Source organism: Pituophis catenifer, unplaced genomic scaffold, assembly GCF_029215685.1.
Source record: "Pituophis catenifer annectens isolate HBS135680 unplaced genomic scaffold, rPitCat1.0.hap2 SCAF_2, whole genome shotgun sequence".
Classification (NCBI taxonomy): Eukaryota; Metazoa; Chordata; class Lepidosauria; order Squamata; family Colubridae; genus Pituophis; species Pituophis catenifer.
This window is the reverse complement of record NW_027256882.1, coordinates 146,948,397-146,967,127: the sequence shown is the minus strand read 5'-3', so window position 1 is coordinate 146,967,127 and position 18,731 is coordinate 146,948,397. Positions and strand designations below refer to the sequence as shown.

At 38.2% G+C, this 18,731-nt stretch overlaps 1 protein-coding gene across 1 annotated transcript in view; it reads left to right on the top strand.

The window, feature by feature from the left end:
- Positions 1-18,731, top strand: part of HELZ (helicase with zinc finger) — a 129,741-nt gene that overhangs the window by 60,386 nt on the left and 50,624 nt on the right. The window contains 4 exon segments of the mRNA XM_070937734.1: positions 1,673-2,006; positions 10,127-10,257; positions 14,733-14,912; positions 15,674-15,778. Of these exon segments, the coding sequence (XP_070793835.1) occupies positions 1,673-2,006; positions 10,127-10,257; positions 14,733-14,912; positions 15,674-15,778 (750 nt within the window).

Here is an 18,731-nt window from a genome sequence, read left to right as displayed (position 1 = left end):
GTCTTTGTGTTGCCATAAAAGATCAGCCGCTCCCTTAAAATCAGTTGGCTCTTATCCAGTGCCAATTTAGTGCTGACCTTTAGTTGACCAGATTCTTGTTTATAGGCTTCAATAAATCATTTAAGATGCACCCTTACGAATGGTCCTGATTCTTTGCACCTGACAATACCTGGTAAAACGGAGCTAACGTGTAAATATGATAGCGTTGATGTTAGTTGCCTTTTAAGTGAACCTATTATTAGAACCCCGCACAGAGAAAACTGTATCTTATGTCATGACTTCATAATCCTCCACTGAAGGTGGAATGAGCCTCCTTTTCTGCTCCTAAGGAGACAGACAGCATGGTGCAGGGAAAGGCTTTCCTTGATTGCATCTGGAAACAAATAGACAGTAAGTGCACTTATTTCAGGCTGGGTTGCATGATTCCTTTGTCCCTTCAGGCTCTGAGGCAGGGGTGGAATGCTCCCGGTTCAGACCGGATCGCCTGATCCGGTAGCGATGGTGGCGGGTGGTTCAGAAAACCGGTAGCAAAAATCCCTGCGCCCCCGCCCATGCCCAGCTGAGCCGCGCGATCATCAGAGGCTTTTTTTTTTTACTTTTAAAAGCATTTTTTCTACAACCTCTTTGGCTGAAAAAATGCTTTTAAAAGTAAAAAAAAAAAGCCTCTGATGATCGTGGCTCAGCTGGGATCGTCAGAGGCTTTTAAAAGCATTTTTTTTACAACCTCTTCGGCCGAAGAGGTTGTAAAAAAATGCTTTTAAAAGTAAAAAAAAAAAATTGGCCATGCCCACCCAGTCACATTACCCCCCACCAAGCCACGCCACAGAAAAGGTAGTAACAAATTTTACGTTTCACCACTGCTCTGAGGGTCATGTTTTGTACTGTGTGTCCTCTCCAGATCATTATGGGCATCCATATATAAAGCATCTAACAATGATCCAAACAAAATGTAACCAGAACAAGAGCCATAAAAGCTGTCCCTGTCTAAAAGCAGTCATGCCTTTTGTATCTTTGGATTTGGGATTCCATGTCTCTGAGATCTCCTGGGCCTACAGTAGCAGAGTTGGAATAACAATAACACTTAGACTTATATACCGCTTTACGGTGCTTTACAGTCCTCTCTAAGTGGTTTACAGAGTCAGCATATGGCCCCCAACAATCTGGCTCCTCATTTTACCCACCTTGGAAGGATGGAAGGCTGAATCAACCTTGAGCCTAGTGAGATTTGAACTGCCAAATTGCAGTCAGCCGGCAGTCAGCAGAAGTAGCCTGCAGTACTGCACTCTAACACCTGCGCCACTGTGGCTCAATGGAGACAATACAAGTCACAAAATTTTTAACATTTATATATTGCCTACGAAAAACATAATAGTCTTTATCTGTATACATCTCCCATTTTATGGAAAAATAATTGTAACAAGTCATGTCAGTGGAGCAAATAGTTATTGGAAAAAATACCTATCATACCTATCCTATTTCCTAAGTCACCACAACAACCCACAATTTATTCTGAAGTTATTGTTTAGACCACTGAAATTTAACAGGAGATGCCGAGCATACAGTTGAAAAAGATTCTGAATATAGATTTTTCAAAACTCTGTTTTGACTTTTTTTTTTTAATCGTTTGTTACAAGGAGCATTTTTTTGGAATTAACTGTGCTTTCTGTTTTAGGTTTAACATCAAAGTGCAGTTGCAGATTGTGGCCAGCTTCATGCTTACTGGTGTTTCTGGGGGTGCAAAGTATGCCCAAAATGGACAACTTTTTGGACGGTTTAAACTCACCGAAACCCTTTCTGAAGATACTTTAGCAGGGCGACTGGTGATGACCAAAGTCAATGCTGTTTATTTATTACCGATCACTAAAGAGAAGTCAGGGCTGACCCAAGGAACCAAAGAGAAAGTATACGAAGCAATTATTGAAGAAAAAACAAAGGAATATATCTTTCTGAGAATATCCAGGGACTGCTGTGAAGAGCTTAACCTTCGAGCAGATTGTGAAATGCAGGTATGTTGGGGTGAAATCTTTTTTACTTTTTTAAAAAATATATTTATATTTATTATGTTTTAGAGTGAAATCTTTTTTAGATGCTTTTGACTCTTTCTATACTTGGAGTCCTGGTGAATTCAGTCCCAACATAGATACCTGCATGGCAGTGGTGAAATGCTACCGGTTCGCACCAGTTTGGGTGAACCGGTAGTGATAAAAACTAGCGGTTTATTTATTTATTTTTATTTTATTTCGAATTTATATACCGCACCTTCTCCCGAGGGACTCAGGGCGGTGTACTGCCAGATAAAATCATACAATACAAACAATTAAAAGAATATATATTAATTTGGCCCCAGTTTAAAAAGACAAACCAATTAAAATATTTAAAAATATGTTAAGCCAGCCCGGCTTGCTGAAAAAAGAAAGTTTTAAGGGCACGACGGAAGGCACCAAGGTCTTGGATTCTCCTTATCTTTGGGGGCAGCTGGTTCCATAGGGTAGATGCCCCCACAGAGAAGGCCCTCCCCCTGGGGGTCACCAGCTTACATTTTTGGCTGATGGCACCCCGAGGAGGCGCTCTCTGTGGGAGCGCATGGGTCGATGGGAGGTTGTCGATAGCAGCAGGCGGTCTCGAAGATAACTAGGTCCTATGCCATGGAGCGCTTTAAAGGTGGTAACCAACACCTTGAAGCGCACTCGGAAGACCACTGGGAGCCAGTGCAGCTCGCGCAGGAGCGGTGTTATGTGGGAGTGCCATGCAGCTCCCGTAATTACCCGCGCGGCTGCATTCTGGACCAGTTGGAGCCTCTGAGTGCTCTTCAAGGGGAGCCCCATGTAGAGAGCGTTGCAGTAGTCCAGGCGAGAGGTGACGAGGGCATGAGTGACTGTGCACGTGGAATCCCGATCAAGAAAGGGCCTCAACTGGCGAATCAGGCAAACCTGACAAAAGGTCACCCTGGCTACATCCGTCAGATGTTCCTCCAAGGACAGCTGCGTATCCAGGAGGACTCCCAGATTGCGCGCCCTCTCCGAGTTTGGCCGAACTAGTAGTAAAAAAACGGCTACCGGTTCATCAGAACTGGTATTTCCGACGATCAGCTGTGCTGCACAATTTAAAATAGCTAGAAAGCAGGAAATCCTGCTTTCTAGTGAATCTAAATCACGCGGTACAGCTTCCCCCCCCCCACTGTTCTACTTTCCTTCCCAAGCCTCCTTTTTCCGTGCGAAACGTGCATTTGGCACGTACTGTGCATGCACGTGCAGCATGTGTTTGGCATGCACCGCGCATGCACGTGCAGCAAACCAGTTGCAAACTGGGGAATATTTCACCACTGCTGCCTGGTATATCTGAAACCAATACAGTATTTTAAAGGGAGATCTGAAGACAAGGAAGAGCTTATGTGTAATGCTGTAAAATCAATTGAGAAAGAATAAAGGAAGTTTATTTTTGTGCTTGTGTTAGGTTAACAATTGGTAGAATCATGACTTTTCTGGTTCAAAAGATATGTGTAGAATGCCTTATCAGAACTATTGCTGCGGGTTAAGCTTGGTATTATGAAACAGGGACAGAAGTATCATCTGTAAAAACTTGGATAGTTGTTGCATTCAAGTGTAAATAGCAGGGCAGAATGGCCAACGTGGTATTCAAGGAAAGCATCACATTTTTTTTTTTTAGCTTTAAGTAAAAGTGTCTAGTTGTGAGCATACCTGCATGGTGTCATCTTCAATCTTCATCAATTTTTATTATGGTCATGGGTCTTCTTATTAGCATTTTTATTTAATGTACACTTATTATTAAGTGTAGCATGAGACATATTTTCCCCAGAACAACAACCGTATGAAGAGGGGTCAACCTATTCTCCAAAGCACCTGAAGGCAGGACAAGAACCAATGGATGAAAACCAATCAAGGAGAGAAGCAGTCTAGACCTAAATAGAAATGTCCTGACAGTAAGAACAATTAATCAGTGGAATGACGTGCCTCCAGAAGTTGTGAGTGCCCCAACACTCGAGGCTTTTAAGAAGAGATTGGACAACCATTTGTCTAAAATGGTATAGGGTTTCCTGCTTGAACAGGAAGTTGGATTTCCAGTTCTGTTATTCTGAGACTGAGGAGGCCTTGGTACTCTCTGGCTTGGTTGTTTGCTTACAAAAGTTTCATTATTCAATAAGGTAAGCTAAACTGAGAGAATATAAAGGATTCCACAATTCAAGCTTGAGTACACATCATCTCTTCTATTGGAACCTATGATGTTGTGTTGCTCTGGGAGATAATAACAGATCCAAAGTCCGAGTGAGCTTCCATGATTGAGGATGGATTAAAATTTCTCCACTCCTAGCCTGACATCTTAACCGTTCAACAAAATTTGTCTTATTAATTTGAATAAGCAAATATCAAAACCACTGCTTCATCTTCCTTAGTTTTTTTCTAATTGGACTGTAAGAAATATGTGGAGCTTTGAAATTATCTCATCATATTGGACATAAATAAGTATCTAGTTGAATTTTTATGTTTGTTTTTATAGGTAATAAAATTTAATGGTCCAAATTAATCATTGGCATTTAAAAATGAAAGTATGCCTTTTATTTCCCAGTTAAAAATCTGTTCTGATACAGAAAAACCACAGGGTTGACTCAAATGAATCTGTAATCGGCACCAGTGCAGATTATTGATTACAGGACCATCCATGATTTCATTTTTTTGCCTGGAAATCCAAACTCTTGAAAATAATTCTGTCTATAACCCTGCTGTTTGTTCCTTTAACTGTCATCTATGCTCACCAACACTTTTTGCTCCAGATACCTAGCATGAGTCATTGAAACTGCTTTAAATGGTGTGTCTTATCAACCTCTTCACTGTACTTAAGAGTGAACAACTTCCATCCCCCTTGAAAAGGTAGACATTATTGTGTATTATCAAAGAGGGAATGTGACAAATTGCAGTCCTCTCTAGACAGACCCCTCAAGGTGTGCTTGTGTATGTGTGTGTATGTGTGCTTTTAATGGCTCTATTGTTATGGCTTCAGATCTTTTGCTCCACATGCTAAAGAATTGTAAAAGCTTATTTTTGTTTTGGTGATCAAAAGTAAAATACTTTTACTTAGCATTTTCCATGCTTTCTTTCAACAAAAATTATTTGACACTCTTCATAAATAAAAGGAAATGAAACTATTTTAAACTATTAAAATAAGCAGAAAGAACCCTAAAATTGTTAAAAGAGTGTCAAAATAAAACTAGTGTGAGAATCAAAATAAAACTAGTATGAGAAAAGCCAAAGAGCTTAAACTTGGAAATTTAGGAAAATTAAAATGTCTTCATCCATGGCATAATACCTTCTGTGGGAAAATGATTCACAATTGAAGTGCAACCATAGAAGATGCTTTTTCTTTAATAAGAAGATTTCCTTTGCAGGAACACCAGGAGACGATTAATTAATAATGGCCCTCTGGTTCATTTGTGCTATATCACATATTTTGCCCTACAACATAACTTTTAAAGAATAGAAAATAGCATTAAAAATTCAAAAATGCAGACATCCTTCTGAAGGATTTTGTATAAATGCCTAATTATAATATCTAAGCTAATACATAATAATGGTTTCTTTGTATAATAAAAGAAAAAAAAACAGATAGACAATGTACTCAATAACTGTCCATTTTGCTAAATGTGATAACACTAATTGCATTTGGGGGCAAGTGATAGAGTGCTATGGGAGAAATAGTTTGTTTTGCAGAAAACTGAAAATACTTTGGAAGAAATCTGTCTAGACAATAATGGCAACTACGTCTTATTTCATTATCATGATTGAAGTAGCTCAGTTCTCTCTTTAGTTCTCAGTTCAATAAAAGCTGTTGCAACCTCTGATAATCAAATTAAACATCGGACAGCTCCAATTTGAATACAATTAAATGTAATGTAATTCTGATGGAGGAGATAGCTGCAGCCATCTTCATTTACAGGGTACATTTCAACTTATTTCATTAGAGGAGGTAGATAAGTGCCTAAAAGCAGTCGATCAATATAGTCCTGATTTGATCCTATATGAGATCAGTCCCATTCTTGATCTTAGACTCAATAGCATGTTTACCAGATCTTTATTAAAAATAAATCTATAGGTCTCCTAAAATAATAAATTATCAAGATCAAGCCTAATAATTTCATAACTGATAAAATAATGATGATGATGATGATGATGATGTTTGGAAATGTTTGAAAACGTAGTTTTTGAATATTAAGAATCATAGGCCTATTTTTGATAATGAGATGAATGAGAAAAATTCTTCATGATCTTTCAATGCTGTATGAGGGTTTTTAAAATTTAAAATAAAATAGAATAACAGAGTTGGAAAGGACCTTGGAGGTCTTCTAGTCCAACCCCCTGCTCAGTCAGGAAACCCTATACCAGGGGTGTCAAACTCATGTCGTCACGTGGTTTGTTTTTTTTAATTTGATTTATATGCCGCCCTTCTCAGGAGACTCAGGGTGGCTTACAATGTGTTAAGCAATAGCCTTCATACTTCTGTATATTTATACAAAATCAGCTTATTGCCCCCACAAACTGGGTCCTCATTTCACCTACCTTAGAAAGGATGGAAGGCTGAGTCAACCTTGGAGAGATTCGAACCAGCAGTAAATTGCAGGCAGCTGTGTTAATAACAGGGTGCTTTAAACCACTGTTGTCACATGATGTATCGTGGCTTCCCCCCCTTGCCAAACCAGGTGTGGGCGTGGCCAGCTCCTGACACATCCAGCCCGCAGGCTGTGAGTTTGACAGCCCTGCCCTATACATTTCAGACAAATGGTTCTCCAATCTCTTCTTAAAAACTTCCAGTGCTGGAGCACCCACAACTTCTGGAGGCAAGTTGTTCCACTGAGTAATTGTTCTAATCATCCGGAAATTTCTCCTTAGTTCTAGGTTGCTTCTCTCCTTGATTAGTTTCCTTCTATTGCTTCTTGTCCTGCCCTCAGGTACTTTGTAGAATAGCTTGACTCCTCTTCTTTGTGGTAACCCCTGAGATATCAGAACACTGCTATCATGTCATCCCTAGTCCATGTTTAGGTTGGTAGTGAAACACATTACATAAAAGTGGTTCTTCACTTATTCTGTATATGTTAGAAAACCCTATGTGCTGTATTTATTTTTGCCTTCCATGGAATACCTAGGTTTCTTTTCTTACTGTGAATCGTATATATGAGGCCACCTTTAATGTATGTCTAGATACATTAACCAATTCAAAATGATTTCATCAATTAAATTATATTACTTGAAGGGAACATAGAGCAACTGCGTTGATTACTTCTCAAATCTGTACAAAAGATGTAAATGATGTTTAAAGCCTTTAACAGCCATGGCATAGTTCCGTTAAGATTATGTATTTTCTTAGCTTTTTTTAAAACTGTAAGAAGCAGAAAAGAACTTACTCTACTGCATCTGTTTGAGTTAGCTGGATTAATGGCAATCAACACTTTTTCAGTTTTAGCATTCCTCTTTGGAACACCTTTTTTTTTGTTTTTGTTTTAATTTTATCTGATAGAATTGGGATCATTTAGAATTATTTCATTCCTACAAGAGGAAATGATTTTCATTGTTTGTGTTTGTGGATATGTTGTTTCACAGCTCTAATTATTTATTTTAAACTTTACTATGTATTTTTGTTGTTGATTGCAAAATTGTGTCCGACCCATCACAACCCCATAGTTCTTAATATTTAAAAGTTAAAATTTGTATCAACCTATGAACAAATTAGTGATTTTTAAATACTTGATTTCTGCTGTTTCTTACAAATTGTCCTTATTTCCTTCTATACATTTCACCAAAAAATTATAACTCAGTTTTATTTGCCCATCAGAGGTTTGTTTGTTCTTTTATAAAAAAATTCATCAACTGTCAAATTAGAAAGCCCATTTCTTGTAATATAAAAATATCGTATTAAAATTATTTATTTAGAAATTTTATATAAAAGATAGAAAGCTATGAATGAATTCCAGGATATGGTAGTACCTACCGTAGAGTGTTGATTGATATCATTAATAGCAGACATTTTACTGTCACCTGATATTGGAGGATGTAATGGAAAACTTGTCCCTGTGTTTCTGAACAAATTTTACTTCCATTAAACACTTTTAAAATATTTTTCTATACACATGAAATGATTTCTCTATCTCCTTTCTGTAGGAATGTAGTGGCTGATTGGCTGTCAAGTAGAACTTTCATATACAATTTTCATGTACAGATTGTAATAAATGAATTTTCATTGATGGAAACTGACAGTGTCACTTTCTAATCAATTGAAAAATTATGTGAGAAACTTAATGTATTCATTTAACATGTATAATTAGTTGACATGCTGCTTACATCAGTGGTACTCAAGCTGTGTATATTTTCTAACAAACAATAATCAAAAGGCTAATTGGCTCTATCTGAAAATAACACTTCAGTAAAGAATGAAATGGTTCATTAGAGGTGGTGACTAGATTGCTTTCAGAGGTTACTTGTTGTTGAACTTATTAATGTCATTCCTGCATTTTGCTAAATAGCATTGATGTATTAATAGAGAGTGAGGGGACACGGTGGCTCAGTGGCTAAGACGCTGAGCTTGTCAATCGAAAGGTCAGCAGTTCAGCGGCTCGAATCCTTAGTGCTGCATAATGGAGTGAGCTCCCATTACTTGTCCCAGCTTCTGCCAACCTAGCAGTTTGAAAGCACGTAAAAAATACAAGTCGAAAAATAGGGACCACCTTTGGTGGGAAGGTAATAGTGTTCTGTGTGCCTTTGGCATTTAGTCATGCTGGCCACATGACCACGGAGACATCTTCAGACAGCGCTGGCTCTTTGGCTTTGAAACAGAGATGAGCATCGCCCCCTAGAGTCGGGAACGACTAGCACACATGTGTGAGGGGAACCTTTACCTTTTCCTTTATTATGGAATGCATTTAGCTTTACATAATAATAATAAAATATTACTATCCATCCACTCCATTAATAGGTTTCTATATTTTAGAGAGGAAGTAGGTAGTTTGTGACCTCAAGTTCATGTGGCTCCCAAATCCCTTCTTACTATAACCAGGGAAAACCAAGACAGTTTGCTCTCATCTTGGGGTGGAAAACATGGAAGCTACAATATATCCTCAATATATTCTAGTTTAAAAACCAGTTAAATCCTCCAAATTCCCCTCTGATCCTATCCACATATGTATTATAGCTACACTATAGCTCACCACTTCCAAATGTTCTTTGCTCACCAAAATATTTTCTATACCTGTTTTACTCAGTCTAATGTATTGTATTGTATTGTATTGTATTGTATTGTATTGTATTGTATTGTATTGTATTGTATTGTATTGTATTGTATTGTATTGTATTGTATTGTATATTATATTATATTATATTATATTATATTATATTATATTATATTATATTATATTATATTATATTATATTATATTATATTAATTATTCATTCATTCCACATATTTATAAGCCCACACAACTCAAGCAGTGTGACTCTGGGCCATGTGACTCATTTCAATATATATTTAATGTAGTGCTTTGGTTATATTTCTAGTGGGAATTGTGTTAGATAACATACTGTGTTTGGCTCCTATTAAATTGTGTTGTTTGAAATTTTACATTTTCTCTTTTTGAATATGTGTGTATGTATATATATATAAATAAACTTATCCCAATATTATAGAATTGTTTGAGCAGTCAAAAGCATGATAGAGTAAATGAAGTAACATTGCCTTATAATGGCTGGTTTTAAAACAGTCAAATAAATGGATTTATTGATTTTAAAAATATTTCTAATTTTTAATGGGTTAATAAAATAAAGTTTTTAATGTCTTACTTTCAAAACAATGTTTGTTTTTTACCTTAACTAAAAAGAGATGATGTGTTTGCATTATAGCCATTTGCAATATTAACATATGGTCAAGTAGGAATGTATTAATTATTAATTAATTATTAATTATCATTCAAGTTTCAAAAAGTTTATTCACAAATTATGTAGTTTTATGGTGACAATATAGGGGAGTCATTATTTGCATGAGTGTTACTAGTCCTTTTAATTTCCTGTTTTCTGGCATGTTATTCGTTTATTCATTCCTTCATTCTTACATTCATTTTGTATGCACTTAGGTCGAGCTTCAGTTTCAGTTAAACCGCTTACCCCTCTGTGAAATGCACTATGCCTTGGATAGGATCAAGGACAACGGTATCCTGTTTCCAGATGTCAGCATGACCCCCACAATACCTTGGAGTCCCAACAGGTACAAAAACGTTAATATTTTGATACAGGGAACTAGTATATTAACATTACAGAATTTACATTCCTTGTATTTAGATGATTCATATAACCTTGTCCACTAGAATGTTTTAGGTAAAGAGATGAAAACGAATGACTATTTTTTCCTATGAATGTAAGGATTAAGCAATGGACTATTTTTATTCTTTATATCAAAGGCCAGTTTTAATCAATCACATCTTTTATGGAAGAAATTGCTTTAAAAATGAACTGTTCTTTCAAATGGGTGATGTACTTTATTTATTTTATTTATTTATTTTTAAATTTGTATACCGCCCTTCTCCCTGAGGACTCAGGGCGGTGAACAGCCAAGTAAAAACATAAACTACAAACATTAAAATACAATTAAAAAAGATATATATAAATTTGGCCCCATGATTAAAAACAATAACAGACAATTAAAAACATTTTAAAAAGTGTTAGGCCAGCCCGGCTTGCTGGAAAAAGAAGGTTTTAAGGGCACGTCGGAAGGCACCGAGGTCTTGGATTCTCCTTATCTCTGGGGGCAGCTGATTCCAGAGGGTAGGTGCCCCCACAGAGAAGGCCCTCCCCCTGGGGGTCACCAGCCTACATTGTTTGGCTGATGGCATCCCAAGGAGGCGCTCTCTGTGGGAGCGCACAGGTCGATGGGAGGCTGTCGGTAGCAGCAGGCGGTCTCGAAGATAACTAGGTCCTATGCCATGGAGTGCTTTAAAGGTGATAACCAACACCTTGAAGCGCACCCGGAAGACCACTGGGAGCCAGTGCAGCTCACGCAGGAGAGGTGTTGTATGGGAGCACCATGCGGCTCCCGTGACTACCCGCGCAGCCGCATTCTGGACCAGTTGGAGCCTCCGGGTGCTCTTCAAGGGGAGCCCCATGTAGAGAGCATTGCAGTAGTCCAGGCGAGAGGTGACGAGGGTGTGAGTGACTGTGCACAGGGAATCCCGATCAAGAAAGGGCCGCAACTGGCGAATCAGGCAAACCTGACAGAATGTCCCCCTGGCTACAGCCGTCAGATGTTCCTCCAAGGACAGCTGCGTATCTAGGAGGACTCCCAGATTGCGCGCCCTCTCCGCGGGGGCCAAAGACTCGTCCCCGATAGTCAGTGATGGAGTCAACTGACTATATCGGGATGCCGGGAACCACAGCCACTCAGTCTTGGAAGGGTTGAGCTTGAGCCTGTTCCTCTTAATGCAGTCTAAAGCTTACTTCGAAGCATTTGTGTTGGTTTATATAACAAGCTATGGAGAAAAGCTGGACCTGTATGGAGCAGTCTAAAAGAATTGGGTATGAGAAGATTTTAATCTGCCTGATGATGTAATGTTGCATCTTTTGGTTAGGGGTGTGGTGAGAATCAATAACATTTCTAACATCTGGTTTGTAGTATTTGTAGCATATTAAGCTAATTTGTTTTTTAATCTGACTATTACACTAGCAGGTTACAGGCAGCAAATTATTTAAACTGCTGTGTTGTTGTGACTTTTGTATATTGCTCATGCATATATTTCTTTTAGATCAATTCATGCAAATGTTTCTGAGATATGAATCTACCGTAATATAAACAGTACATTTTACAAAAAAGTAGCAAAAAAGTATAAAAGAATCAAAAGGTATTTTGAGGAAACAATGCTGCATACAAAGCCTTTTGAATTTAAACTGATTTCATTGTTTGAAAGTAAGGTACGTTGTAATCTAGGCAAGGAGTAGACAATCTTTATCCCAACAGCTCTTTTTTTATTTCTATTTCTTTGTGTGCAAGATAATTAGATCACTGGAGAAGACAAGATTATGATTTTGAGTCTGATATTTCTCTCTTTAGGGTTTTTTTAAAAAGGTTGTATAGGTTTTACCTTTGTCTCCCAGTGACAATACCAAGCCAGCATTGGCAGATCTTGGAAAAGTTAAATGGGTTTTTAGATCATGGGAAGAAGACAGTAGCAAGCCACTTCCATATTGTTGTTGCAAAAACTTGCAGTACTTGTAGTCCTCGGGAGCCAAATTCAGTTGAGGGAGTCTTCATCTTTTATCACAAAAGACAAAGAGACAGCAATTATTCTTGAATACAGGTAGTCCTTGCTTAATCTAATTGGAACTGGAATTTTCATTGCTAAGTGAGGCAGTTGTTAGGTGAAACGTCACAGGACCTCACTGCTTAGCAATAATAGTTCCATTAGTTAGGCCACGATTGTGCTCTTGTTAAATAAATACTTCACACTTCTTTTGCCCTGCCACACTTGTCTCTGTTTCAGTCCCCCCCCCCTTTCTTTTGGCCTCTTGACCACCATGTATTCTGCGCCCGCCCACTGCCACCCCCCGAAAGCTGCTGGCCCTTTGCAAAGCTTTGGAAGAGGAATGCTCTGCTGAGAGTGAGCAGAGGATCTGCGGCAGTGGTGGGTTTCTACCGGTTCGCCCGAACCGGGGCGAACCGGTAGTGGCAGCGGCGGGAGGCTCCGCCCATCCGCCTGGCCGTCATCATGGACACTCTGTGCATGTGCAGAAGGTCCGCAAGTGACTGAAGCGAGCGCCCATGTGCGCACGCTCCCGATTCTGAACCGGTAGCGAAGGTAAGTGGAACCCACTACTGATCTGTGGGTTATTTCTGTTGGTGCTGGAATCGCCTCCAGTCCACACAGAAGGCCACAAGCCATTTCTATAGGAACACTTCCAGTGTGAATTACAGAGTTTATGCTGCAAACACTCCTGGAGAATCTGTCTGTAGGCTTTAACGCATTGGAAGCTGATGGCCCTTTGCAAGGTTTTGCAGCGGGAAGGCTGGACTGAGAGTAAGAGGTGGGCTGTACTGGTGCTGGGCTCGCCTCCATACCTCACTGAAGCCTGCAGGCTGGGTCTCCATGAGTGCTTCTGATACAAGCTGCAAAGAAATGGAAGCCCTCATCCCTCCGCTGCCTCCAGTTCTGCCACTACCCTGGGCAGCACCTGCCACACATTCTCCACCTTCACCTGGAAAGGCCCTGGTGCCTCTCCTGCCTCGCCCAGTGACAAAGAGCACTACACCTTGCTGCCATACTGCCTCCTCCCTGGCTGGACCCACCAAGCTTTGGCAGATGAGGCTCTGCTGCCCTGCTATGAGCACTTGAGTTCTGGGCCAGCAGCATGAACAAGTCAGGCAGATGGTAGTGATGGGATGGAGGGGAGCAGGGCTCTGCGGTAGAGTCCAGAGCAGAAGGACAGAAATAGGGAGAAAAATAGGCATGTGGGAGGTGAAGCTCCCCTGCAGTCCTCTGTATGCCTACTTCTAAATCTGCCACTGCCCATGCTAAAGCTGCAGTTTAAAACAATCATTAAACTTCTAATCTATAAGTGGTCTCAAGCATTTACTGCCCCAATTTCATTTTTTCCAATTCTATAGTGTTAGTGCTTCTCAGTCAGAGGTAGAATTTTATATTCCTTCCCAAATTATTTAAAAACATCCACCCAATTGATCACATTTTTAATTATATGGTTAATTTCTGTTTTGTTAATGTCACTTGTATTAATTAACCAAAAATAATATTCTGTGGTGTTAAATTAATTGAACAATGAATTAACAAGTATTATGGTGATGTAATGACAGTTGAAAGTTTATTAGATATTTTAAAACTTAGCTTTGATTATAAAAGCAATGTGAAGGAAGTTCACAAGGCCTGTTTCAAACTAAGTTGAGGTGTTTTAGGCCTTTGGACAGAATGAAAGAGGGCTATTTTGTTCCAAGCAGAAGGGGTGTGGGAGGAGTGGGCAAAAGGACAAGTATGTCATCTGCTGAGATGGTGAGGCAGTGAAAAGAAGGAGTATCAGATCCATGGCAAATGAAGTGGTGGGGAGATGCTGGGATGGGTGGCTGAAGGGATGGAAGGAGAAAAGATGCTGGAAAATCAGAGGTAGGTAGGATGGCCCACTGGCTAGTGAGACATGCTGCTCTGGGACATCAATGGCAATAACTGAGAGGAAGGGAAAGCTGCAGGGAAGATTGAGGGCAGATGGACCAATGGGATATCAAACATTGGTGAGAGTTGAAGGAAGGAAGAGGAGGTGATGAGATTCGGAACAGGCAGATTAGTGAGATCTGTCCCACTGGGAATACTGAAAGAAAGAAGAAAGGGGACATAGGGCAATAGCCTTGACCTACTTAGCCCATCCAGATTTTGTTTCATGTGAAACAAAGTGTTCTGGATTTTGGTTCTGTCTAATCTGAAATGGTTCAACAGAACCTTTAGAGCAGGGGTGGGGAACTATGGCCCTTTTATGACTTGTGGACTTCAACTCCCAGAATTCCTGAGCCAGCCATGCTCGTAGTTAATCAGTCAGATGATATGACCAAATATTAAACAGTTTTTAAAAATTTTTTAAGGGGGATATTTTTTATCCTGAGTATTAGTTTTGAGATTATAAAAATGGTATAAGAATTTATTAATACATTTCCGATGTGTCTTTGTTTATATCCTGCTTTCTATTGTGCAGGCAGTGGGATGAGCAGTTGGATCCTAGGCTCAATGCAAAGCAGAAGGAGGCTGTTCTGGCCATCACAACTCCACTGTCAATTCAATTGCCTCCAGTCCTTATTATCGGTCCTTACGGGACGGGCAAAACCTTCACTTTGGCTCAGGCAGTCAAACAAATTCTCCAACAGCAGGACACTAGGTGAGATGGGATGATCTGCAGATTTTTAATTAGGAGGCAAATGCCTCTCTTTATTTAAAGGTTAGCAGAATAGAGTTTTCATCCGGCTTTTCCCCTCCCCTCCCTTTCCCACCATCCCTCATTGTCTTATATAGATATTTAGGAGAGTATTTGTGAGTCTAATCTCTCCCTTTGAATTAAAAGTGGCACCCTGTGAATAAAAGAACAGCATTCCATTTAGAAATCAGTGATTTGTATAGCATTGTGTTAGTAATCTTTGTTTATAAAACCGTATTACTTTTTTTTTTTGTATTTACCCACATTTGTACGCCACTAATTCCTGTGATTCTAGGTGGCTTAAAATATATAAAACTAAAACATGGATAAAAATAGAATAAAAGCAATTAATCATAAATAAAACTTAAATACTCTAAAGAACATGAAGGTAGGGGCACATAGGATCTTGGGGCCATACTATTCCAGGCAGAGGGGGCAGTACCTGAGAATGTCTTCCTTCTAGGCCATGATGGAGGCAGGCAGGCAGGCAGGCAGATTCTGTCTGGAGAAGATGGCCCTGAAGTAATGGAAAGCAATTGTAAAGGTTTTGTTGAAAGGATATACGTTCCCACAGAAGCTAGGAACATCATTAAATCATAAAATTTGCAGATTAATTTCATTGAAAGAAATATGCAGAAAAGATTATCACTATTTTTTTGTAATTTTACTGCTTTGAATGATTTTCTGTTTCTTCATTGCTTTTTTATTTGCACCATTTATTCCAGCAGGATTCTCATTTGCACCCATTCTAATAGTGCTGCTGATCTCTACATAAAGGATTATTTACATCCATATGTAGAAGCAGGCAATCCCCAGGCGAGACCTCTCAGGTATTTTTTAAGGTTTATTATGTATCTATACAATATCTTAAGAAAAGGTGTCTATTCCAAACAGTTTTGAAAAAAACCATAGAGCTTTCACGTTTATTGGCATTTTAAAATGATGCTTTTGCATAACCTAGAGACTCTAACATGCATAATGAAAGAATGTCATTTGTGAGCTCATTTCATGCATTAAAGATAAAGACATCCTTTTTTAAGTTGTTCTTATGTGTTTATTTGTGCTTTCCTAACTGAACAAATTTTGATGTGGTCCTCTAAAAAGCTGCTAAAATATTTTAACAAAATATTGGTTGAATTTTGTTGGGGGTAAATAATGCTTCTTTAATTCAGAGCCAATTTAGAGTGAACAATTGTTTTAAAAGCTACATATCTGGGAAATCAAAAAATTAGTTCAGTATCAACCTCTTTGTGTATTTAACTGAACTTACTTCATGCATTATCTCTAGAGTTAACAAAAAAAATTAATTGGGAAATAAAATATATGTGGTTTTTGTGAGAAATGTGTGTATATTTACATCTGGAATATATAGTTTTTTCTTAAAATGGATATATGTATAATTTAAGAGTTCATTTAAGTCCTAAACCTGCTATGAAAACTTCATCTCTGCGTTCTATTGTCCTGATGTCAGGATGGTAGTCGAGCATGGATGGAATATTTTAGCAAACAAATGTTTTATATTTAAAATGATACCAATGGGCATGTGAAGTGGCAGCTTTACTCTAGTGTCACCTGTAACAAAGATTACACCATTCATAGCAATCTGCAATCTATAAAATAACTTAATTTTGAACTGTCTCAAATTCAAAACACTCCATTTCAAATGTGAGATATTTTGAATTTAAAACGTTTTGCATATCACTATGAGCAGTCCTGATTTCTCCTAGAATATTTCCTTTCTTACTCTGAGATAGCTTAGAATTAGAATTTCTATCTTCTATCCATAAAAACAGAAAAGGATCGCATGAATCAAAGATATTTTTCTGCAGGAAAAATCCTACAATAGTGTTTGTTTTCAGAAGATTGGATAAATGGATCAAGTGACTTAAGAGACATCATGTTCAGAACAGGGAATGTTTGAATACAAAAGAACATATCTCGTTATTTTCACTTTCTTCATTTGCAAACAAGATATTGGGTTGTATGAATAGGTATCACTAGAGAAATTGATTCTGTTCATTGCTGATCATATTTGGATACAATCGTATTTGGGAATAGGATTTATTACTTGTCAGTGTAATACAAGGATTAAACTATTTAGCTAGAATGGAGTAGATCCAAGTGCATCTCCCTTCACCAAACCTCTGGGTGATTCTGGATCAGGTACCGTGTTTCCCTGAAAATAAACCCAACCAGAAAATAAGCCCTAGTATGATTTTTCAGGATGTTCATAATATAAGCCCTACCCCAAAAATAAGACCCTGTTGGATCGTCAGACACATTTAGTACCACATTTCCCCCAAAATAAGACCTAACAGGAAAATAAGACCTAATGCGTCTTTTGGAGCAAAAATTAATATAAGACCCAGTCTTATTTTCGAGGAAACACGGGTATTCTCCTTCTTGCCCAGTCCTGCTAACTCTGCCATTGTCATTGTTGTGTGGATAAAGTCAGGAAGATTTCTATAGAAGTTTGAATCAATATGAAGATGGAAAATAAATGCAAAGACTGAAATGAAAAGGAATTAGGAAGAAGTCTTCCATGAAAATCTCATTGAGTACGTATTCTTACAATCTTTTCATTCTTCTGCAATATTGGCTTGGGTCACTGAAATAAGTTATATGTTACCGTTAGATGAACATTTAGCCTTTGGTGGCAAGAACTCAATATTACAGCTTTGCATGCAGTGGGTCGTAAATTCAGTCTCTGACAATTCTAGTTGAAAAGGAAATCACAAAGCGGACTGAAAAACTAAGTTTCTGCTAATTACAGATAGACAGTTGATCAAGATCAGGGGTATCCAACTTTAAGACCTGTGGACTTTAACTCCCAAGAATTCCCTAGCCAGCCCCTAGCCATGTTGAAGAGTTACCATTTAACAAAAAGCATTTTTGATTGTGTTTTGCCTTTGTATAAGCCAAAATAGCTGGTTCCTATTGATTTCTTAGAACATGCTTATCCTGAAGATATCTCAACTGTTGCAAATGGGGAAGAATAAATTCATCATGAAGTTGAGAAATCATTTATAGAATTTATCTGTAATTTAAGTGTGGAGGACTTACTGAGGAGTATATAACTATTTGATATAGTCCACTGAAACCCAAGCTGCCATTTAATCATTTCAGATACAACACGAGGTGATTGTTTAAAAGCCATGCAGTTAGGAATTCTTGGTACTGAAAAATCTTCCACTTTAGTCCTTTGAAATTTAATTGATTTCAGAAACCTATTTAACACATTCAATAAGAAACTGCTTAGGCTTCCTGTCTAATGGAGGAGTGGCCTCTGTTTAGAAAAGCAATAGCAAACCAGGTAGTATTTCTATTTTTAGAGCTACTACGATTGCTTAAATGTTAATTTTTATGCTTACCATGGTCAGAGATTCACTGACATCCAGAAATGTTCAAGATTTTTATTTCACTCTATATAATTCTACCTTATCATTTTGATTCCAAATAGAGAAACAAAATTTATGTTCCTCATTTGTTCCTTTTCCAGATAATTTGCCAAACAGAATTAGAATTAATAGTTTTAGGAATGAATCACAATAGAACTGTTTCCTTTTTCATCTGCAAGAGTACAAGGAAGCTAATGGATCTAATCCATCTCCTTAGTTTTCATTTTCGTACTAGTGACTAGACTATGCTTATTATGAAACATGCTTTAAGTGGAAACCCATACATATCACCCCAAGAACTTTATTCCATACTGTATAGGACACAGTTCATCTTCTGTTGCCTTCTCATGCCTGCTGTCTTGTCAGATAACAGAAGCATCTTTTC